Source organism: Rhododendron vialii, chromosome 3a (assembly GCF_030253575.1).
Source record: "Rhododendron vialii isolate Sample 1 chromosome 3a, ASM3025357v1".
Lineage (NCBI taxonomy): Eukaryota > Viridiplantae > Streptophyta > Magnoliopsida > Ericales > Ericaceae > Rhododendron > Rhododendron vialii.
In genome coordinates, this window is record NC_080559.1 from 26657972 (window position 1) to 26682726 (window position 24755).

A 24755-nucleotide genomic window follows, 5' to 3' on the forward strand; every position below is an offset into this window, starting at 1 on the left:
ATAATACTAGAGATTTGCCGATTGTTAACCCAAGGGTTCCAGAATTAATCAAGGGATGCACAAACTTGTCTGAACATCTGGTTATCAAAAAAAGAATGATCCTACGTACTAGCTAATCCTTTTGCAAGTTTGCATTTTACAACCTGAGCGAATTCCAATTTTCGACCAACCATTGTCGTTGTTGATCATTTCTCTCTCTTTTGTAGTAGAACATGTTACCTCTCCCATCGGAGGATTGAATATGGGCAAATTGCCAAAAGTTAAGTCTATACTAGACATAGTCCTCTTGTAACTCGCGAAGACAAACACAGGTTTAATTTTATCGATCCAGTAGTTGCGTCTGATTCACAAAAAACAAGAAAATTAATGTTCTTCTCACAATTAGAGAATGTTACTTCCTTGCTGGTAAAAAAAAAAAAACGCGTTACAACGACATGAATTTTTCACTCTCTTACCCCTCTATCGATTGATGGTACGAACTTAAGGACTGAACAAATAAGAGGTTACTTACAACATGTAGCTTTATTAATAAGACTATTTTTTAAGATGAGATAATCCACAGGCTGACTCCATAAACAGCACATGTGGCTCCCACATCAATATATATATATATATATATATATATATATATATATATATATATATATATATATATATATATATATATATATATATATATATATATAGGCTACAAACAATATGAATACTGAATTACATAGATACACCAGCGTTCAGACTCATGAGCTCAAGAGTCGGGAGTACTTTACCAGATACTACTATTAACTTAATTAACTAAGACAGTTAAAGGTTAATTACCTTGCTTTAGTTTTATTATGTACATGAATCTGCATCATGATTTCCCAACTCTCTCTCCCAATATAAATGGACACCCTATGATATAATAAGTATGTACTGTTTGTTGTTTACTATGCACTTGTTCTTCTTCTTCTTCACTTCCACAGATCCATCTGACAACTGGAGTTTGATGTCGAGGCCGCATTCTCCGGGCCCATCTGGTCTTGTTTGTTGATCAACTCATGATCGGATGATGTTTGGAAGAAGCAGTTTTCCGCGTTGTTTGAGTTGTCATTCTCTTTCGGCGCCTCTTCTTGACTCAGCTGAGAGGCAACAAACTTGTCGAGAACCCGCCAGTCCGTCACCTGATCCACCGCCTGATCGCCGTAATAGTTCAAGTTTTGGTTATGGGCCTGTTGAATTTGTTCTTGTTGTCCGAACGCAGCCATAGGATTTGTTTGGAGCAGTAGTTTCGGGCCGTCTAAGAGCGGAAGCTGGAAGAAGTGGCCGTGATGAGGGGGATTTTGGTACGAAAAGTCGAGCTCTTTCTTGCAAGCATAAGAGTTGTGGGGGTGGTGGTAATTAGGCAAATAATTGGGATTAGGGTTTTCCTTTGGGGACTCTAGATCTGGCATGAATGAGACTTGATCGTCGTACCAAATCGGCGAATCGTGTTCACCCATTCTTCTCACCGTCGGTAGTCGCTTCTTGAACACTCGACACACCACCCAACCTTCTTCCTGCTCTCAACAAAAATGCCCGCGCTTTAGTATTTTTGTTTCTGATTAAATTTTATGTCGAACTCAAAGCCAATTGTTAGAAATTTATTGGGGTGGAATAAAGATTAATACTTGCCTGAGGGGTGCCGTTTTCATCGGTTTCAAGCCGGTACTCGTGCATGATCCAGTCCGATTTCAGTCCATTTGGGGCTCGGCCTTTGTAAAACACCAAGGTCTTCCTCATCCCTACCAAGTCATGCTTCGAGTAAATAGCCTTGTCTCTCCCTGTTGCTTTCCAAAACCCTGCCGTCGTAGCCCTATTCGTTCGAGTCCCCGTCGGATATTTCTTATCCTTGTGGCTGAAAAAATACCACTCGTTTTGCTCTTCTGTTCCTATTCTGCATAACTCTGTACATTTTTTCCCCCCCGTAAAATCACCAAAATCCAACACGAATAAGAAAACCGCGTATGTTGAATAAAACACTAATATATGGTAGGTAACAAAATATGTCCGATGTGGCAGCAACCACATCTTCTCAGTGGCCTGGATAACATCATTAAGTGGTGCTCGTTAGATAATATCCAGATGTGATACTGAATGTTAACGACGGTAAAAATTTTGTTTTATTGTACCTTGGAGATCCCATGGCTCTATTTTATAGAGGTCAACATCTTTAATGACATCTAGGTCAATCCTTCTGCTAGTAACCTTTCTCCTAAGGTAGTAATCAACAAGTTCTTCATCAGTTGGGTGGAAACGAAAACCAGGAGGAACATGTGAAAATGTGTTCATTGTTTTCCCCCCAACTAGAATCCAAGACCTGCAATTGGTTGAGCAAATTCAGCAATTGGATAAATCTCATCATCATGGAAAGAATAACTGATCGATCGATCGAGGTAAATCTCTCGAGTTTAAATAAGATTAAGGCAAACCAAATAGAGCTTTTTATGTCTTGGGATGAAATTGGAACCAGCTACATGAATCAGTTTATGACATCCTTTTATGTCTAAATGCTCAGGCTTAGATCAAACAAATATGGAGACGACATTAGCTAGCCACATAACACGTATGATCGATGGTGTTTCAAAAGTGAAGAAAATTCAAGCAAGAATGGCAACTAACACTGTGTTCTAACCTATTCTTTGAACCGTCTTAGGAAGAGAATGCCACGCACCCCGCAAATATGGAGGGAAGCTAATGTCTACACCGTGGAGGAGTTCAAGATTTTTTTAAATGGTATCCAAAAATTGAGATTGTAAGGTTCGTAGTTTTTTGGTGTGCCATTCAACTATCTGTTGGATGCGTGTGTATGTATTAGTGTATCTTTTGGTGTATCAAAGCTCTTGTGAGTTTTGAATCTTCCCTCGATGTACCCCCTTCAAGTAATATAAAAATGTTTCGTTTGCCAAGCAAAAAAAAAAAGCTTCCCTCTTAATTTTCTTTTCCCATTTTGGGTATACTTTTATTGGGTTATTTTGTTATCTTAATATTTCCTAATCCGTGTAATAAGAAAAAAAAAGTTCCTAGTTCTTCATTTTGTACTTAACTTGTTTGTTTTGGAATTGAGAAATGATATCAAAGGCCTAAAAAAATTGCTTTTTTTCTCTCAATTTTGAACTTTTTTTTTACTTCACATTTAGAGTCCATTCACCAAATCTAAAATTGATTAATGTACTATCTATGTAAGTAAAAACGAGAATCAAATTGAAGAATTGATTGGTCTCAACTTTAATTTCATTTATTTATTGCCAAAGGAATTGAGATCCGCAATGTGACCACATGTACATTAGCCAACCCAACATAGTCACCGTGGAACACTAGAACTCAATAATTTGCCTAACTGATTTGCTAATCTCAACTTCAGATGACGCAATTAATGGCATAATATTCAGCCTACTCAAGTCCAATCCGGCCAGTTCCATTTTGTACACTAATCCCAGTAACGCATTAAATAGAGAGGTCCCAACATTATACTAATTAATCACCTATTTCATTCCCAAACAATGTGAGATTGCTATTCTTAACAAAATAAAACATGGGGTCGGAAGACGAAGGTGGCTGTTTTGGCCACGGCTGTTTTTCAGGTGTTCGTGGGCAATTTTTTTCTCTTTGCTTTCTTCGATGTACCCTTATTGAGTTATCAATAATATTTTTGCCGATCCAAAAAATAAATAAATAAAACATGAAAACCAAAATGAAAGATAATCAACTAACCTAAAAAATGCCTCAATCCATATGATATTGGTCATTTACTCTTATGGAGAAAAATAAATAATGCTTTTCTTATTAGTCTTGAATTTCTTGATTGAGGGAAAATGTAACGGGGGCAAAAGTTAGATATGACTAGTGCATGAACCAACTTGTCATTTACAAAAAACTTCCAAACACATAAATAGATCCGGTTAAGGAGGTACAATTCCACATTGCTTGGATCTAAATGAGTGATCGCTTAATATAATGTTGGGACCTCTTAACCTACTAGCTTAAGATATTGGGTTGGATATGATATACTAGAACCAAAGTGAGTGCAGTAAGACTTTCGGTATTTGAGAATAAAACTGAAAAAGGAAAAGGAGGAAGAAGAAGAAGAAGAACGGTTTGGATTAAAGTTTTCTTCTTCTACAGATCATACCTATACTGAAACGATGTCGGCATGTTGTCCAAATGCAAAAAGGCATTGGTAAGGATCCACAATGGAGCAATATGTATTTTTTTTTTTGAAATGGCAAAATAAATTTTATTTATCTTTAAAATTGTTACAAAGACTAATGGAGTAACATGTTAATAAAGCCCAGGAAACATAATCATGTATGATGTACCTCACTTCATTCATTATTATCACTTTTCATGTGAATATTACTAATTTCAGCGAACAAAATGACTTTCGAATTATCTCATCATAAAATCACTTCACGCTGCTGTTACTAAATTCATCTAATTTACCACATTTTAACAAACAACTCATGCACTTCCGATTATAGTTCCCTGTTTGAAATGATTGTTTGTGATGATGACATGTAGTAATACAAATTTAAAAAAGTGGTTATATAGATAGTCCAAAACATGCCAAAAATATACTGCTGTAATACTAACATAATAGTCGAATTCAGCAAACACATCCTTAGCATACAAGAGATATAAACAAATACAAATTATAACTCTGACCATTTAATTTAGACCCTGAATTTTTTATAACTGAGGTGTCCGGGTCAACTTGTGTGTTCCTCAGCTAATCCCAGAGCTCAATCTCACCGCCTATTTATGATGAGTGTAATTAAAGTAGGCATAAAGCTCCGTATGAGCTTCATGTTTGTGTGTTCCATTCAACTTCGTGTTGGATGTATCATTTTTCTCTTTCCTTTGGCTCTCTCTATGCTTCAAGTTTCTCTCTTGAAGATAGGGTTTGGTTGTCTCGATGTACTATTTATCGAGTTCTAATAAAATCTTGTTACCTATAAAAAAAAGAAGCTCCGTATAAACTAGTGTCAAAAAAGTTGACAGCAGCTAATAGGTTTCGAACTTGAGATCTTATATGGAAACAAACCCTTTTAAGTCTAAGTGCCTTGAACATCATTCCAACTCCTTAGGGTACTTATTTGCACACACTAAATACGCTTATAACTCTGAAGGGATGAGATTTGAATGGGATGCATTTGTCAAAATCCCAAAAGCGAGTTGGAAATTAAAATTCAAAGAAGAAAGCATGGGTCCTCTGAGATGGCATATTATTTTTTCAAAGAATTGTAGTCACTCACTAGCGGTAGCAGCTAGACCCTTTGACATGGACGGAAAAGCTTGGAAATTAGTTACTACTTATATATAACCATGGAGTATATAACAGAAGCAGATCCAGAAAAAGAAGAAAAAAAAAACATAACAGAAGACAACAACCTTTGTAGAACAAAACAGTTGTCCAATAGATCATAGATCTGGACATGGAGACGGATGCATGGCTTCGAAAAATTGATCAACTTTGGAGAGAGAGAGAGAGAGAGAGAGAGAGAGAGAGAGAGAGAGAGCTCACAGATGAGGGGAGAAAAAAGATCCTGAGGTTTGCTAGCAACAGATCTGGGTGGAGTCAAGATCTTCACCAAGAAGCAAATAACCTCTTCTTCTTCTCCAAAGGTGCTGATGAGTTGAATTCTAGGGTTTGGGCAAACAAAAGAGGAGGCTGGCAAAACAGACGAACACCAAAACAAGAAAACATAGACAAAAAGAGTAAAAGTAGGAATATATGGCCTCGGGACTTGAACCCTCCAGCTGTTATGTTTGTCCTGTTTGTCTAATTGTCGGATCTGATCCCGAGGAGTGTGCGTTGTGAATAGAGAGGTGGAAAAGGGGGAAAGGCTAAGGAATGGGAGAACGGAAAAGAAAAGCGTTTATATAAACACCAGATGAAGAGAGAGAGAGAGAGAGAGAGAGAGAGAGAGAGAGAGAGAAACCCTAATGATGAGAGATTACATGCTTTCACTGTCAGCTAAATTGCTGGGAAAGTTTTTGGGCGGGAAAAAGGGAAGGCGTCCAAGAGAGAGAGAGAGAGAAGCAGCGTGGGGGAAACGGCCACCTCCACCACCCGCAACTGAAAGAGACAGTTAAAGTGGAGAATGTTTCTGTTTCAGATGTCAACTTTTTAACATATACGCATGTGTGCGTGTGGGAGAGGAAAAATTGCTCGTGGCAGACCTAGGTAGCTGCTGGGCCGACCAATGATCGATCCAAGTAAAATTTCATTTTTTTCACCACCGTTTATTATGGGCCTTATTGAGTATCTATTGTTGTGATTAGAACCGTTCATATTTTAAAACATGTAATCTAGTATTGCTATGCAAAAAATAAACTTGATCGAAAGTTGATAGATATATCAAATTTTGGATTTTAGTTTATAAAATAGACGATTTGATTTCTGTCAATAATAATAAAGATAAACTATCTATTTTACAAAGCAAAATTCAATTTTTGATACTCCTATCGATGTCCGATCAAGTTTATTTTTTTGCATGGATACATTATTATGTGAGGTCTACAAGATAAACGGTTCAGATCAACAATAAATACACGGTGGTAAAAAAGTGAAGTTTTCCACCGCCGGTGGAAAGAATTTAATCTCAAAAGGGAAATGATTTTCACTCTCTTTTTTAATAACTACATTCTAGTTCTTGTTTTTTAGTGAAAATTTATATATAAAAGTTTCAATAAAAGACAAAAAAAAAAAATAGAGTGTATTTGTTGAAAAAAGAAATATGAAAATCACTATATACCCAAGATAAAAACTTAAATGCGGCAGAAAAGTTGAAGTTATAATCGATGGCCAAAGGATAGAGGTTGATTATGTATATGCTATTAACAATACTGATTTAGATCGGACACGGAAATTTCTTTAAGGTCTGTCACATACAACATTTTTCATGTTAAGGTGCGAACATGTACTAGTACATTGTTTAAAATAAAATAAAAAAAAACAATGTACTACATCGTTGAGTCTGCTCACTGGAAAGGTATATATACTATAAATTTTTTTTTAACCTAATTCGAAAATAATAACTCTTAGATTGAAAGGCCCATCATACATGCATGGTCACTGAATATTTCTATGGGAAAGTTGCTCCATCTGATTTAACAATATATCCTAATGGATTTTATGGACCTACTTGACTTGAAGGCCTTCACTTCATCGTCTAAATGGAGACACAATTGATACAAGTTTATGCACTTTAATGAATGGGTAATGATTTTTGCATTCCCTTTCTTATAAATGTATTTCGAAGTTTTTTACTTAGTGCTTAATATTTCTTATATGTATGTGTGCGGGAGGAAAAATTGCTCGTGGCTAGCCGCTGGACCAATGTTCCAATTGCTTTCTCCGTCACACAATAGTATAAAATTTACATATTGATGACTATTGGGATAATTCAGGAGCAATAATCTCTTGTGTGTGAGAATGTAAAAGATAGTGTAAAAATTATAATCTCTAAAAAGAAAATATTAGTAAATTTAAAAATTAACTGGACTCTCGAATCATTCATCAAAACATTCGCACTAAAAAGAAAGAAAAGGATAGAATAAAATATGGAAAGGCATTTTTGGTTATGACGTAATGGAACAGTCTCCTCTCTAGTTAAAAATGATTAATTCTCTCTCTCTCTCTCTCTCTCTCTCTCTCTCTCTCTCTCTCTCTCTCTCTCTCTCTCTCTCTCTCTCTCTCTCTCTCTCTCTCTCTCTCTCTCTCTCTCTCTATATATATATATATATATATATATATATATATATATATGTGTGTGTGTGTGTGTGTGTGTGTGTGTATGGGGTAAGGTGGCCCTCCATGTAGGTTTATAGCACTTGGTCCTTTCCCATTTCTTGTTCATTACTGTAATGAATTGGGGACCATTGGACCGTTGGTACCCATTGCTTTGATGTTGCAAAGGAGGATGAGTGGTCCCCAATGACAAGTACTGTAGCAAAATGAAAAATTTGGTGTTCCTCATTATTACCCCTTAAATTTTTGTCCTATCTACATTAACATTAATTAAAACTTGTTAGGGGTTTCTAATTGGCTTCATTACAACTTTCATGGTTTCGATTAGAAAGAAGCTACCAGCAAAGTTTAGGAGGATTTCTAAATTCTAAATGTAGTGATTTTCTTAAATTAAGAATTTATAATGTTGTGGAAGAATAATTGTCACGCTTATTTTACCTTTTCGGTCTTCAATGTATTAGGTGTATGACATTTTGGTCTACAATATATCAATTGTATAGGCATTTTGTCTCCGATGTTTGCAATTGTGTTTAAATGGATCTAATTAAGACGACATTAGCTTTATATGTCGGTTAAAACGTAGGGCCATTCTAGATATTTTACTTTACATAACTTGTCCAAGATTATCTTATTTGCCTTTTTGATACCCAATGTATTGGGCAATTGTCATTTTGGTCCCTAATGCACCAATTTTAGACATTTCGTCTGCGACATTTCGAATTTGTGTCAATCAGGTCCGAACCCTGATTCTTCTGTCAAATGCAACGGCTTTTTAGGGAGCCAATCACATATAATTAGAGCTCCTAAAAGTACTCTTTTTTTTTATTCTCAATGCAAACACCTACATTGTATACCCTTCTAAAAATAATACTAAATAAATGTTTTTCTCTCTTCACACTTTCATCAACCAATTCACTTTTGAGCAACTTATTGTCCTAAAAGATGAAGTTGATGGTGGCGAGAAGAGAACATAACATAGTTTTTTTTCGTAAGACATTGACTAGAATTTCATGGACCACATGTTTATTATCGATACATTAGAGACCAATACGTCACTCAGAAATATGTTAGGGACGGACATGGTAAATAAGCCATTTTGGATGAAATTTATATGATAAAAAACTTCAAAATGCCCCTAGTTTAACTGACAAAAGCTAACGCTGTATGGGTTAGGGACTAATTAAACACAAATTCCAAACATCAAGGACCTCATGTCTACAATTAGCTCAATACTTTGAGTACAAAAAAGGTAAAGAAGCCCAAAACCTCATTGTCACTCTCTTTTTAATTGTATTTTTCGAGTTTCCGTTTGATTCACATCAAGTTTTTGGTTTATACATTTATCGCTTTGAATATGAAATATACACAACTATTCCCACCATATATATATATATATATATATATATATATATATATATATAGTTCATGAAAGATTAAAAAAAAAATTTAAATGAAATTTTGACAGAGCACAAAAGTTTCCAAACTAATTAACCTTTAATGTTCATATCACAAAATTGGCACCGTATTAAAAAGGTACTCCTAGCTAGTTATATATACTACTACTATATTTCCGTGACATCAATATTGAACGTACCGGATTTGTTCGTGACCGATACGTTTCCTCTCCACCACCGACTTTCATGATGATACATATGCCTTTTCAAATACATGCGTATATATCGTAAAAGTCGAATGTAACGGGGCCGTTTTTAGCCCCCCACCCCCCATGTTCATTTCGCCCTGTAAAGATACCAAGAAAGGGCATTCAAGGAATCATGATCAATCGCCCTTATATATGAAGGGTGGCTAGCTCTGGGTTTCATATTATCTGTGGAGTGTATGTACTTGAGAGGAGAAACCAAGCTTGTTGATCAAGTTGATTGTCTCATTTCTCTCTTTAGTGGTGACCTGAGATCGAGTTTTATGAGGAGCAGGCTTGGGATTCAGGGCTATGAAAAGCTTCTGAACCCCCCCAGTTGACTAACATACTAACACCCCGCTAACTCCTGCCGATGTATAACGTATGAACCAAAAAATATTGTACTTGGGAGATTTACTCTCTAATTAGGAGCGGAGCCAGGAATTTTAACTAGTAGAGTCAAAAATTATATTCATATACAATATATTTTTTCTACACACAAGTCCAAAAATAACTAAATTAAGAGATTAATTATAAGATGAAAATGCACTAATAATTCATTTTTGCTTCATAATTGGCCTCCAAAATACTTGTTATATTTGAAAAATAATAGGAGTACATGATAGTCTCATTTCTAGTACTATCAATTTTCGGAAAGAAGAAAGCGCTTGAAATTTCTATGCATTTAAAACAAGTTGGGGCAATTTAGGGTTTGTTCGTTTTTGGTACTCAAAATCCCAGCGCACAGTTCTCAATAAATTTTTTATATTTATCTCTCTCCATTTATTACTTTTAAAAATATTCCTCAAAATCTAAAAGAAACAGGGTCTTAGGCTCTTCGATCATGACACCGGTCCAAATCCGAACTCTAGCTACAATTGGCAAGACCAAAATCAGTCGCTAAAACTTTGGAGTGACACTTCTTCTTCGTTCAGAAAAATGGCTCTCGCACTAAAACTAATATGCCTGTGGCCGGGTTGGGTCTCTTCAAGGGAGAACTTTGTGAAGCTCAACACTAATGGAGCTCTTAACCCGACCTTGGGCACGGCATGCACAGGGGGTTCGTTGCGTGATCACTTCGGTAGATGGGTAGGAGGTTTTCACATAAATATAACAGCAAACTCGATCCCGATGGCGAAAGTTTGGGCTTTGCGAGATGAGCTAGCTCTCGCGACAACTGAAAACGTGAGGAATCTGGAAATTGAGATTGATGCTTTGGGTGTTATTCAACTTCTTAATGAGCATGACACGGTAAATCACCCCGAGCGCGTTCTACTTGATTGCTGGTCAGTACTTATTGGAGCATTTGAGGTGGTGTTTATCGAGCACATTTATCGCAAAGCAAATCATTGTGTGCAGTGGCGGAAGCAGGGTTTTAACCGGGGGGCCGGCTTAGTAGACATATATTTTTTATTGGAATGGTTTTTTAGGCTACATCAACTATCACGTGTTTATTTTTTACCATTTGTGAAAGAAATTGAGAAATAAGAATGTAAAATAATAGATATTTTTTCAAATTAAATCAAAATTATTGAGATTATAAGTAGCTATACACGAATAATTATCAATAATATTCAAAATCAGATACATATACAAAATAAAAATTTTAAAACTCAAACACTTGAAGATCTGGAGCCGGGAGCAAAGGACACACCATCGACATGAGATTATATATCTACCCTTGTATTCCTAATTGTATTGCTAATCTACTTTATGCGAATTTGGTAGGGGTTGCACACCCCTGGCTTGTAAGCTCTTGTAAAATTCTAATAGCAGAGACCATTTGCAGAGAACTACGCAGAAAAAAACGCGTTTAGCCCCATTTCGGGTCGCTCAGTTCACCCCTACGAATTCAAAAGTAATACTTACCAATATCTGCTGAAATTGATTTTTTACAGGACCCCATAAAATAATATTCAAAAATTTATGAATATTTTTCTAAATTTATTTTAGACCCAAAATTGAGCTAAACGTATTTGTCTCTGTGTGGTTCTCTATAAATTGTCTGTCCGGATAGCAGGAATGTTAATTTTACTCCTAGTTTTAATTGCGTCGGTGATTTACCAAAAAAAAGAAACAAATTAAAGAAACTACAGTGTCTCTCGGATGGGTGGTGGGGATTAAAATGGGTCCTACTTTTGTTAATAATGACGACTAGAAAGAATCATTGTTTTCCGTGCCAACCCTCCCTGGGTCTCCGTTTGGGTGATGACATGGCAGAGTTTTAGTGGTGGAACCGTAGAAGCAACCAATGGGCATGCGGCGGGATTAATACACCTCGGGCCCCACATACATTCGCATTATTACCGTCATCATTGCCACTGTCGTAAGTTTAAGAGCGTGTCCTATAGTATAACAAGCCCGGTCCAGTTTAGATTTTTTTGGGTACTGTTTCGGGTCCCACGCAAAAATCGGAATCGTAATGCTTTATTTGTTTAGTATTCTATTTTGTAGAGGTCGTTGAGACCTTTGACCATGTAAAAAATGACGTTCATTGGTTACCGATCGACTCCTGATCGGAACACATTTATCTGATAATAAGTGCACTTATCACACTGAATTGCACCCATTTGTTCAAGGCTATATAGATGTGTTCTAACAGGAAATCGATCGGTGACCAACAAACACAAGTATTTTAACGGTCGAAGGTCTTGACGAGTTCTACTAAAATGAACGATTTCAATTTTTGTTATGGGCCCGGAATAGCACACCCCCCCCCCCCCTTCCACCATGTTTCCTTATTCACAAAAACCTTATTCGTCCGTCAAACGGACCGTTTAAAGCATTACATGGTAGTGCCCCCCCCCCCTTATCCACCATGTTTCTTTATTCACAAAAATCTTATTCGTCCGTCAAACGGACCGTTTAAAGCATTACATGGTAGTTCTATCTGAATAATCACTCGTAGTTTTGGGTACATAAAATTTGGAAATTACAATGTACTTTGTAATAAGAAGTGTCGACTATGATTGAGTCTCGAACTGGGCATAGAATTTTTCTAAACTTTGTTAAGAACGTGATGACATTCTCATTGTTCTTACTAGTTTCGGTAACAATTTCAAAGGTTAATGAATTTTTTTTTGCGGTTAAAAAAAGAAAGTGTCAGACAATCGAGTAAAGGTTCCGGTATTGAATACATGTAGGCCTTATGGACCGGGATAGTGTACAAAACCCATCATTCTCTACAGTAAGAATGGAACTCCTCACCAGTTTTTTTTGTTGCCCACAGACAAACGAAAGGAACTAATGAGGAAGAGGAATAAAATAGAGAAATGATTTTTACACTTTGCCCCCAGACAAATGAAAGGAACTAATGAGGAAGAGGAATAAAATAGAGAAATGATTTTTACACTCTATTTTTTAGAAAACATATGGGTGTGATCTGTATGGATCGAGAAATAGATATATACTGTAACATCCCGCAACGGAAAGTTTGGAAAGAAATAAGGATTCGTGAGTACCTACTGTGTAACCCACGCGATTAATTTGGTAAGGATTAGCAAGTCAGCTGGTGCAGATCGTTACATTTGAACAATCTCATTTTTGATGCGAATTTTGCATGTAATTCTTATGTCATATAAATAATGATAGCTAGGACCGTAACCGGTAGGTTGCTGGTAACTTTAATCATCAGGATGTGTTAAATAGATGAATGAAGTACCACAACTTGGCTCATTAACCATGTCCATTGAAGTTTTATTTTATTTTAATCATCAGGATGTGTTAATTAATTGATGAATTACACCTTTTTGGTTGTGTTTTACTTGTTCACCCTAATCATGGTCTCCTTGAGTTAGCCTTAAGCTTCTTTGGAAATGGTGATATAATCATTAGAAAGGATAACTATTGATCTATACTTGTTGACCACCTATGAACTGATGGGATTAACCAACTTAACCAACTAAAGTTGGCTTTATGGATGATTAATTGTGTATCTGAACCTTTCATATCCTGCTCTATAAGGATAAATATTTTGTACATTCAGCTTAATTCTATAACTATAAGTAGTCTTGACACCTAATTTTGGTGATTTGATTAGGCCGAAATCTTGAAACCTACGGTTTTTTTTTTTTTTTTTAATACAGGGTGTCCCCAAGCCAGCTTGCACACACCACGTACGGGACTAAATCTCCAAAGATTTTTACGCATGGATGGCCCCAAGAGTTTTTTCACAGTTTAGGAGAGTCGAATTAACCTGGGACCTTGGGATGGTAAGCCCCTTTGTCCTGGCCGATCACCAACTGCACTACCCCTCGGGGTTTGAGAGAAACCTACGTTGGTGACTTGAAGGACCTTTAAACGATTTGGTTAGATTCAGTTCCCAATTTAATTACCCAAAGACATTAATTATGGTTTTACGTTGGGAAGATCATAAATTAATGTAGCCAGTCAACCTTAGTAATTATCAAGGCATGGAGAATTGGTATTCTTGAAATCAGGCATGGTGGTTTTTTGGGTGGGCCAAAAGGCATTCAAAATGAGTTGTTTGACTTCTTTAATTTGTGCACACACACACGTGCATCTAGAATTAATTGTATTATTACAGATGTGAAGAATAACACTAGCAACAATAACCCGTTTGGAATCACTTGCTATCAAACTGAACTGGGATAAAATCTGAGAACACATACATTTGAATGAATTTAAACAAGTTTGAGTGTGGAAACTGAAGTTGGAGAGAGAGAGGGAGCACATACAATCAATGTACGAATCCAAACAAGTTTGAGTGTGGAAACTGAAGTCGGAGAGAGAGAGAGAGCGCGCGCTTGTCGGTGGGTGGGTTTAGCATCGGTGGTTGCACCTAGGGGAGGCGATCTTCTCGAGGGGTTGCATCGGTGGTCCCCGACGGTGGAGTTGAGGTGCTTCCGGTGGCGGTGGCGGTGGTGGTGGTCGGCGCTACCGGTACTGGCCGCTAGGTGGTCATTGTTCCTCCTAGATCTCTCTCTGTCGCTCTGTACGTTAGGTCATGTCGACAAACTAAAACTCATGTACGTTTTAGTTTTGTTTTTTTAAAGTGTGTTGTGTCAACATTAATTAATTATTATGGCTGATTGTGGTAAATCTTTGTGTATGCAGCATTATTGCACTAACGACAAAAGGTTTGTTTATAACTTTGCAGTACTGCATGTATGTATGTTGTTGTTTTTACTTTTTGAAAAAAGGGAACACACACCAAGAAACAAATTACTATTATACAACAGTAGAAATTATCATTGGTTGTTTACGAGTCCCCTTCGACCCAGATTATAGTGGTAATAACAATTATGGCTGTAATTATATGAATGCGAAATGAGAACTAACAAAGGGTCATAGGAAGGCCGAGGAAAATCAACAAAATGATTAGGAATTAATAAATTACTCCAGTAATTAGATGTTCGTTGCAATTTTCTTGCTTATGTCACTGCAAATCACGATTACCGTTTTTTTTTTAATGCTTCTTGTTTCATTGGACAATTTTTATTTTGTTATTTTCGAAGAAATTAATTTATCAATATTTGGAAAGAAAAACAAAGACTATATGTACCAATGGCACAACAATGCCAGTTTTTGTTGTTACGAGGAAGAGTTGTAGCGATGAGTTTATCATACTTCAACAAATCTCAAAGGCCCGTTATATATCCATAATATGCCAGATTCGCATTTTTTGATATTGGGTTAAAAATTAGGCCCAGGATACATCCCAAGTTCAGTGCGCAAACTAATGTCTGGCCCAATGTTGGTTTGGCAGTAGAGGTGGGCGTCCACACATGCTGGACGATTTTCGGAAACATCTGTGTCCGTAGTATTTTTGTTTCAGGCCTAACAGTACGTCTAAAACTCTAATATTCGCGTTCGGTACAATGGTTACCTTAGGTGGCAGTATTAGTCTCGCAGTCTTACACTCTTAATTACTCCAGTTTTGAATAAAAACAGGCCAGTAGTATAATTTTACTGTTGAATAAGTTTTAACTCAACCTAGAGATTTTTTTAAGTGATAACAATCGCGAAAACATGTCCTTCAATAATTATGTCGTTACACTGAGACAGCGAGACAAGAGTCCGACTGTGTACACCAAAATACACAAAATGTGCACCGTGTTATGTGAAATCGACCTCGGAATTTCACACAGTTGATCAAAACTGCTTGATTTATTTAAATATTTTTTAAATATTCATGTAAAAAAAATAGCTCAATCAGATATCGGTAAGATTATGCAAAAAATTAATTAAGTTCTTACCGATATCAGACTGAGTTGATTTTCTACAGAAAACCCTTAAAACAATATTTTAAATAAACTGCACTGTTTGATCATTTGTGTAGAATTTTGAGATGAGTTCCATAGAATGTGACTGATGTGTATTTGGAGTACACCAAATGTTATACCCATAGTTTGATTGGAACCTTAAATGGCATTTACAGATACACAGTACTCTCCAAGTTTGATTTACTAAACTTTTTAACAAAACTAGAAACAAATACCTCCTTATCAACAAAAAAATAAAAAATTAATGCCAAGTTTAATGGAAGACCTTTACTGCATTAATCAACTCTGAGAAAATTCCTCATCAAAAGCAATTGCTCACTTCCTTCAACAAAGACCTTGCAAATAGTTTGATGCCCAAAATTAAAGACCAATTACATACCAAGAAAAAAAGGCACGCCAGTCCTAGGCAGCCACGTTTGACCTTGAATAAAATTCGCAACCGTGAACTGATTCGCCTCATTTCGATCGGTCATAACCCGATACCCCGCCCACCTCACTCTCCCCCGGGTCGAGGAACCCATACCCCGGTTCCCAAACTCCCTATAATCAACAGGAGGGTTAGTCAGAAGCCCAGGAGACGAACCTTGCCACGCCAACCACCCTTCCGGATGAATGGGCAGATCAAAATCGCAGTTCATAAAAATGGTCCGCGCGTGGTCCCCCCACGGCCGGCCCAAGTAAATCTTCGTGCGCCCAAAAGCCTCTCTTAGATCAGGCGCCGCAGTGACCCGGCAGTTTTGGAAAACGAGCCCAGTGGACAAGTTGGTGACGCCTCGCTTTGAGGCCGTGATTGTGATTTGGTTACCGGTGAAGGATTTTCTGGCGATGATGTTGGAGTTTTGGAAAATGGAGTTGCCATCCCCGCATATGAAATCCACGGTGCCGTAAACGTCACATTCTTTGAAAAACTGTCGGCCAGTACCTCGCAATAAAATGGTGTCTTGGTACCCGTCGAAGCCCACGCGGTAGAAGGCCGATTGTGGGGCTTCGATTGTGATCGCCGGGGCTGGTTGGTACCGGTACGTGTTCTGGAATGTTAGGTCCCGAGCCACGAAACCGTCCCCCCGAACCACTGCAAAAGTTTTAACAAGGATATGTTGTTAGGGAATATATTCGTTAGAGTGATGGGGTATTGTTTCAATAAACTCTTAATCACCTAATCAGGATAAATTTTACGTATTATTGTTAGGAATAAAATAAACGTCCTATGAATTGAAAAAAAAAAATCACCATATTCATTTTTAACAAAAAATTGTTTTTCCTTGTATCTTTTTCTGAAATTGATTCTTTATGTTATTACTTTTCTGATTTTTATCCTTAAATTAGAAGCTAGCGCACAAAGGCTGAAAAGCCTGCCTTTGTTGCTCACTGCTTTGTAGGCTCGAAAATCTCTCTTTCACCTCTCCTCCTTGTCTTCATTCTGATTGAGTCGCTTCTTCCTTGGAGCAAGTGCGTGTGTGTTGACGATTAAAGACCCCAAACCAATCTATATATTGTCCGGTCGCACCCTGAAAGTCTATTAACACAACATCATAGACAACGATGCGCGCAACATGATGATGTGTTATTATTTCAATGGTAGTAATTAAAAAGCATCTCATGCAACAGGAAAATGAACAAAGGTACGCGAGCATGTTTTGCACATTGTTGTTCTAGATGTTGTGTTAGTAGCAAAGCACTCCACCTTGTATTTGTCTCCGTATCTTGCACCCTTTTTTTGGGCTGTGTGTGTATTGAGTGCTCTTCTCGCCAAATCGCTAGCTATTCCTATGGCGTCGCCATCCTAATTCAAGGTGGAATGCTCGTTTTTGTAGTCTCGATGGCCACCTCCCTCCGTCACGTATATATTGTGCGTGCATCATTCACGGCTGTGACTAGGTCTCTAGTTGGAATGTACCCAAAAAGATCAAATCAAATAGTTTTTGGAATGAAATGGATCATGTGTCGATAGAGAGGAGAGGGAGACATACACACAGTTGTAGAATTCCATGCATTAAGGTCGCCTAAACCTCTGAAATTGCTACCAGTGATAATGGTCCTCCCTATGCCATCACCTGTGAACCTAATATTCTTCATTTTCTCATCAACAACTACTACTTCCCTATAAACCCCTGCCTTTATGTGAATGACGAATCGTCCGACGCCTTTCCTCCTGAGCGACGCATCAAGAGCAGCCTTGATAGTCGGAAAATTTCCCGACCCGTCTTGAGCCACTACGACCGGTGCCCTTCTACCCCTCCTCCTACCCGCCCTTCTCATGCCCGCCAGTACCCTTGGCCTTCTCCCTCTTCGACGTCTTCCTCTCAGCATCCGTTGCAGAAGACTTCTTTCGCCCTCAAGACTCGAAACATTTCTACTGGGAGTTGCGTCGTTGGAATCAGCAGACGATGCAAATTCAATAGCCAAAGCGGTAGCGATTGTGAATAACGCTAATAAAAATAGAAGTTTAATTGCATTTGATGTGCCCATTTTTTACCCCCGGCCTTATTTCTTGTATATATGTACTCTGCTTTGTTGTAAACAAGTTGATAGATACAAGTATACAACCCCTTGTGAGGGGTTGTATAACTATAGGGCTTAATGTTTTTTTTGGCTAAAAACATAGGTAAATTGAGAAGTAGTAGTGTCCGTAAAACAGTTTAACATGGCCTAGATTGGTATTAATGTGTTGCGTTAATGAAGGTTATTTGTTTTCTTATGTTGTTAATGAAGTCATGCTGCGTTATAAAAAGGGATTTTCATGCAATCAATGAAAACTTATTAAATTCACGCCGCTGATCGATAACTTTACAAGAACGCAGAGCACTTGAATTTCCATGCTTCTGCGGGGCTTCAAATTCCAATTTTCTTGAAATTCATTCCTTTATTAATTAGACAATTAAGGTTTAACACCACTGTTTTCATAGTAGAAAATTGCTTAAACATTGTTAATTAGCAATTTCTTAAATGGATAACTAAAACCTCAACATTGTTTAGCTTACCGTTCTTTTTTGAATGTTTCTTGTTTCATTGGACAATTTCTATTTTTTTTCTCGAACAAATTTATTAATATTTTGGAATGAAAAACTAAAGCTAAACGTAGCAATGGCACAACGACAACACCACTCAAAACCAATAAAAAAAAAAAACCAGGGAAGGAACGACGCCAGCTTCTCAAAGAGTTTATCATACTTCAACAAATCTCAAAGGCCCATTGTGTATAATATGCCAGATTTGCATTTTTCATATTTGGTTAAAAACTAGGCCCAGAATCTATCCCAAGTTCAGTGTGCAAACTAATGTGTTATTCGCAGTAGATGTGGGACTCCACAGTACATACTGGACGATTTTTGGAAACATCTTTGTTCGTAACATCTTTGTTCTGCTGCCTATCTAAAACTTTAATATTCGTGTCGGGTTCAGGGATTACCTTTGGTGGCAGTATTACTCTCGCAGTCTTAATTAATTTTGAATAATAACTGGCTAGTATAATTTTACTATTGAATTTTAGTCTTGCATCCTTAATAAACTTAGAAATTTTTTAAGTCATAACAATCGCGAAAACACATCCTTCCACAATTATGTCGTTGTACACCATTTGGTGTGCAAAAAATGTACACCGTGTTGTATGGAATTCACCTCGGAATTCTACACAAATGATTTAAACCGCTCAATTTAGTTAAAATATTTTTAAAAAAAATTATTGTAAAAAATTAGCTCAATTGGATATCAATTAGGTTGAGCAAAAAAATGATCTCAAGTCCTTACCAATAACAAACCGAACTAATTTTCTGTAGGAGACCCTTAAAAATAATATTTTAAACAAATTAAACTTTTTCGATTATTTGTGTGAAATCCCGAGACGAGTTCCATAAAATTTGGTGTACACCAAATCGTATACCCATAGTTTTATTGGAACTTTAAATGGTATTTACAGATACACTCTCCAAGTTTGATTTACCAACTCTTTAACAAAACTAGAAACAATACCTCCTTAATTATCAACAGAAAAGTCAAAATTAATGCCAAGTTTAATGGAAGACCTTTGCTACAATCAACAGTGAGAAAATTCCTCATCAAAAGCAATTGCTCAATTCCTTCCACAATGACCTTGCAAATAGCTCGATGTCCAAAATTAAAGACCAATTTAGCCTTATAGACCAAGGAAATAAGGCACGCCAGTCCTTGGCAGCCACGTGTGACCTTGAATAAAATTCGCGACCGTGAACTGATTCGCCTCATTTCGATCAGTCATAATAACCCGATACCTGCTCCACCTCCCCCGGGTCAAGGAACCCATACCCCTGTTCCCAAACTCCCTATAATAAACCTTGCCAAGCGACTCGGGCCTACCTGGCCAGTCCAACCACCCCTCCGGATGAATTGGCAGATCCAAGTCACAGTTCATAAAAATGGTCCTCGCCTGGTCCCCCCACGGCCGGCCCAAGTAAATCTCCTTGGACCCAAATTCCTTTCTTAAATCAGGCGCTGCAGTGACCCGGCAGTTTTGGAAAACGAGCCCAGTGGACAAGTTGGCGTCGTCTCGCTTTGAGGCCGTGATTGTGATTTGGTTACCAGTGGAGGAATTTCGGGCGATGATGTTGGAGTTTTGGAAAATTGCGGTGCCATCTCCGCATATAAAATCCACGGTGCCGTAAACGTCGCATTCTTTGAAAAACTGTTGGCCACTTCTGAATAAAATGGTGTCTTGGTACCCGTCGAACCCCACACGGTAGAATGCCGACCGCGGGGCGTCGATTGTGATCGCTGGGGCTTGCGCCTTCCGGTGTGTGTTCTGGAATGTTATGTCCCGAGCCACGAAACCGTCCCCCTGAACCACTGCAAAAGTTTTAACAAGGATATGTTGTTAGGGAATATGTTAGTTAGAGTGATGGGGTATGATCTTTTTGACTTATCATTTTGGTACATTTCGACCAAAGACCTAGTCACAGTTGTGAATGATACGCACGATATGCGACAAAGGGAGCTGGCCATCGGGATTACTAAAGAGATTGAATTATTTAAACCGCTAGTGTAAAACATTTGTTTTCTCCAAATCAATTACATTACGTCAGCATGTTCTATTAATTGAGACTACTGTTTTAATAACATGGCGCGATATAATTAATTTAGAGGAAACAAATGTTTACACCGCCAGTGTATATAACTTATTCTCATTATTAATACGAACATTCCACCTTGAATCATGACGGCGACACCTTAGGAATAGCTAGCGATTTGGTGAGAAGAGCGTTGAATACACACAAAGGCCAAAAGAAGGGTGCAAGATACAGAGATAAATGGAGGGTGGAGTTTGCTACTCACACAACATCTAGCTAGAACAACAATGTGCACAACATGCTCGAGTATCGATGCCGGTGTGAATTCATGAAAGATATAGTGATTATTTAAAATAGTGTTTGATTAGAAAATTTTGTGATCTCCTATTTTTAGTCTTGAATTATTTTATTTTCGTACTTAGGTTGATCTAATTTTTCTTTTACTATTTAGAATCTTGGTTAATAAGGCAGTAGTTTCTTAATTTGAATTTACCTTTTTAGTATTACAAGGATTGCTTATAAGTAAGGTTGTAAGAGTAAGGCTATCCACAGTAGTATAATCAAATGTCAATTGTTTTTAAAGTTAACAATGTTTGTGCAAAAGATGACTCATAATGGTATAATCAAACTTAGCAACATCCTTAAAAATAATCAAATTTTAGGTTTTGGATAACCAAAACTAGCAACATTTTTCAATAATCAAAATCATTTTTAAGCTTTGGATAATCAAATGCTGACGTGACACATTTTGGTTATTGATTTTGATTATTCCCATTGCGGATGCTCTAAGCCTTAGGGCTATGGAGTTTTTTTTTTTTTTTATTAATGAAATTATAAAGAGTGTTCTCCTTTTTGCCAACTTTTGGGTATTCTGTGTGAATTAACCAATTGTTATTGCCTTTATTCATGGGTATTCTCAGACTAAACAGATTTAAGGAAAAGTTGTCGCGATCTTGTCGCCCGATCTCCTTTTTTCAACACACTACGCTACATCAAGTACCTTTTGTTGTTCATTTTCCTGTTGCATGAGATGCTATTTAATTAACACAACCAATGAAATAATGACACATCATCATGTTGTGCACATCGTTGTGTATGATGTAGTGTTAATAGACTTTCAGGGTGCGACCTGACAATATAATTCGGTTCGGGGTCTTTGATCGTCAACACACAAACTGAACTGAAAGATCGCAAAATATGAGACAACAAGGAGCTAACCAAGCACTTGCTCGAAGGAAGAAGCGACTCAATCAAAATGAAGACAAGGAGGAGATGTCAGAGGTGAAAGAGAGATTTTCGAGCAACAAAAGCTGAAAAGCCGTTGTGCGCTAGCTTCTAATCTAAGGGTAAAAATGAGATAAGTATAAGAATATAAAGAATCAATCTCAGAAAAAGATACAAGAAAAAACAAATTTTGGTTAAAAATGAATATGGTGATTTTTTTTTTTTTAAATTCTTAGGACGTTTATTTGATTCCTAACAATAGTACGTAAAAATTATCATGATCATGTGATTAAGAGTTTACTGAAATGAACAAATCAAATAATATTTGGAATGCGATGGATCATGTGTCGATAGAGAGGAGAGGGAGACATACACACAGTTGCAGAATTCCAGGTACGAAGGCCTAATAAACTGTTGTGATTGTGTCCAGTGATAATGGTCCTCCCTATGCCATCACCTGTGAACCTAATATTCTTCATTCTCTCATCAACAACAACTATTTCATTATAAACCCCTGCCTTTATGTGAATGACGAATCGTCCGACGCCTTTCCTCGTGAGCGACGCATCAAGAGCAGCCTTGATAGTCGGGAAATTTCCCGACCCATCTTGAGCCACTACGACGGGTGCCCTCCTACCCTTCCTCCTACCCGCCCTTCTCATGCCCGCCTGTCCACTTGGCCTTCTCCCTCTTCGACGTCTTCCTCTCAGCATCCGTTGCAGAAGACTTCTTTCCCCCTCTGAACTCGAAACATTTCTACTGGGAGTTGCGTCGTTGGAATCAGCAGACGATGCAAATTCAATAGCCAAAGCGGTAGCGATTGTGAATAACGCTAATAGAAATAGAAGTTTAATTGCATTTAATGTGCCCATTTTTTACCCCCGGCCTTATTTCTTGTATACATATGTACTCTGCTTTGTTGTAAACAAGTTGATAGATACAAGTATACAACCCCTTGCGAGGGGTTGTATAACTATAGGGCTTAATGTTTTTTTTGGCTAAAAACATAGGTAAATTGAGAAGTAGTAGTGTCCGTAAAACAGTTTAACATGGCCTAGATTGGTATTAATGTGTTGCGTTAATGAAGGTTATTTGTTTTCTTATGTTGTTAATGAAGTCATGCTGCGTTATAAAAAGGGATTTTCATGCAATCAATGAAAGCTTATTAAATTCACGCCGCTGATCGATAAGTTTACAAGAACGCAGAGCACTTCTATTTCCATGCTTCTACATGCAGGGCTTCTAAATCCAATTTTCTTGACATTCATTCCCTTATTAATTACTAGATAGACAACTTTAAGGTCTAACACCACTGTTTTCATAGCAGAAAATTGCTCTAACCGATTTTCGAGTATCATCAACTTCAAGCTCCACCATTAAAGGCTTCAAGAGAGTAAACTGCTTGGCTCGGTTTCTCCTAAAAAAATTGTCTGTAGCGTAAGGACTTTAGTCAAGTTATTTTTGGTAATTGAATATTTAGTTGATGTACGGAAGATGGAAGAAGAGTGACATGTCTCGAAATCCGTATTTTTGACTTTTAAACCATTTAGACAATAGGGGAATCCCAACCTTATTGAGGGTTTTCATCCATATTCTAAGTTGAAATTGCATCGCAGTTAAGGAAATCTGATTTAATTTGTTCTACAAAATGTTTTTTTTATCGGTAAAAATCATAATTGTTAGAATAATTAGATTAACATTTCGAAAGTGGAGTTGAACTCCTAACTTTCTTTCTCCGACCACCTAAATGCACTATCTGTTCGATTGCCAACTTTTCAAGAGCAGTTTGTATACACTATACGCAAATATCCTGTATCCTCGCCATGGCCGGCCCAAGAATTTCTTAAATGATCAAGTCCTTCGATACTGTGGATATAAACTCCAATCTTTTACTACCTTGGATCAGTCCGGCTAGGACCGTCGCTACATTTTTTTTTTTCATTGTTGCGCTTCATCGAATAAGTGTAGTTCCAAAAGGTTTATTGCAGGACGATGCTATGGTGTCTACCCTCCATTTGGGGACACCATAATTTTTGGCATAATCTCACCATTACAAGCATTTTTTAGGAATTTTTTGGGTTATGCTTTGTAAGGCCTTAGTTATACATATCACTAGTTTTGGTTATGTTTGTAATTAATGGTGAGGTTATACTAAAAATTACGGTGTCCCCAAATGGAAGGTAGACACTATAGTTTTTTGGATGATGCTATGGTGTCCCCGGTCATTTTGAAGACACCGTAATTTTTGGCATAACTTTACCATTATGAATATAACTAAAACCCATTACAAGCATAACAGAATCCAAACAAGACATAACTAAGGAATATCCAAAAAACTAACCAAGGCATAATCAAACCCAACTAAGGCATAACAAACAAGTTATGCCTTGCTGTAGTTTTGATTATGCTTTGTTGTGGTTCTGTTATGCTTGTAATGGATTTTAGTTATACTCATAATGATTTTGTTATGCCAAAAGTTACGGTGTCCCCAAAATGATCGGAAACACCGAAGTCATTCCCTAGTTTTTCCCTTATTGCAACGTTTTCAATATGTAGAAGTGGAACTGTTCATTGAATTGATGATTTTAATTTGGGAATGACTTTGGTGTCCCCGGTCATTTTGGGGACACCGTAACTTTTGACATAACAAAACCATTATGAGTATAATCAAAACTCATTATGAGCATAACTAAAACCATTATGAACATAACACAACCATAGCAAGACATAACTTGTTTATTATGCCTTGGTTGGGTTTTGTTATGCCTTAGTTGGTTTTTTGGATATTCCTTGGTTATATCTTGTTAGGGTTCTGTTATGCTTATAATGGATTTTAGTTA

At 37.3% G+C, this 24755-nt stretch overlaps 3 protein-coding genes across 4 annotated transcripts; all 3 read right to left on the minus strand.

The window, feature by feature from the left end:
- Window positions 1-689: 689 nt before the first annotated feature.
- On the minus strand, window positions 690-6012 carry LOC131320371 (NAC domain-containing protein 7-like). Of its 2 annotated transcripts, none has more exons than XM_058351067.1 (4): window positions 5540-6012; window positions 2148-2335; window positions 1651-1922; window positions 690-1535 (listed from the first exon to the last, which is right to left on the minus strand). In XM_058351067.1, exons 2-4 carry the CDS (start codon window positions 2305-2307, stop codon window positions 951-953), a joined length of 1017 nt encoding a protein of 338 aa, XP_058207050.1. In that variant the 5' UTR covers window positions 2308-2335; window positions 5540-6012; the 3' UTR covers window positions 690-950. The 2 variants fall into 2 exon arrangements, with proteins under 2 accessions (XP_058207050.1, XP_058207051.1); XM_058351068.1 differs by having other exon boundaries at window positions 690-1531; window positions 1647-1922.
- Window positions 6013-15916: 9904 nt separating this feature from the next.
- LOC131319371 (pectinesterase 2-like) lies at window positions 15917-18251 on the minus strand. Its single transcript, XM_058349597.1, has 2 exons — window positions 17623-18251; window positions 15917-16724 (listed from the first exon to the last, which is right to left on the minus strand). Exons 1-2 carry the CDS (start codon window positions 18119-18121, stop codon window positions 16024-16026), a joined length of 1200 nt encoding a protein of 399 aa, XP_058205580.1. The 5' UTR covers window positions 18122-18251; the 3' UTR covers window positions 15917-16023.
- A 1394-nt stretch (window positions 18252-19645) lies between these two features.
- LOC131319420 (pectinesterase-like) lies at window positions 19646-22905 on the minus strand. The gene is made up of 2 exons (XM_058349649.1): window positions 22289-22905; window positions 19646-20470 (listed from the first exon to the last, which is right to left on the minus strand). Exons 1-2 carry the CDS (start codon window positions 22785-22787, stop codon window positions 19785-19787), a joined length of 1185 nt encoding a protein of 394 aa, XP_058205632.1. The 5' UTR covers window positions 22788-22905; the 3' UTR covers window positions 19646-19784.
- Between the last annotated feature and the right edge of the window lie 1850 nt (window positions 22906-24755).

What these genes read in the sequence shown, in the direction of transcription:
- LOC131319371 (XM_058349597.1), bottom strand. Translation starts at nt 18,121, where the DNA reads ATGGGCACATCAAATGCAATTAAACTTCTATTTTTATTAGCGTTATTC. An exon ending in ATGGAATTCTACAACTGTGT is followed by an intron (nt 16,725 to 17,622) that starts GTATGTCTCCCT and finishes AAACTTTTGCAG; the next exon opens with TGGTTCGGGGGGACGGTTTC.
- LOC131320371 (XM_058351067.1), bottom strand. Translation starts at nt 2,307, where the DNA reads ATGAACACATTTTCACATGTTCCTCCTGGTTTTCGTTTCCACCCAACT. An exon ending in AGAGCCATGGGATCTCCAAG is followed by an intron (nt 1,923 to 2,147) that starts GTACAATAAAAC and finishes AAAAATGTACAG; the next exon opens with AGTTATGCAGAATAGGAACA. An exon ending in ATGAAAACGGCACCCCTCAG is followed by an intron (nt 1,536 to 1,650) that starts GCAAGTATTAAT and finishes TGTTGAGAGCAG; the next exon opens with GAAGAAGGTTGGGTGGTGTG.
- LOC131319420 (XM_058349649.1), bottom strand. Translation starts at nt 22,787, where the DNA reads ATGGGCACATTAAATGCAATTAAACTTCTATTTCTATTAGCGTTATTC. An exon ending in CTGGAATTCTGCAACTGTGT is followed by an intron (nt 20,471 to 22,288) that starts GTATGTCTCCCT and finishes AAACTTTTGCAG; the next exon opens with TGGTTCAGGGGGACGGTTTC.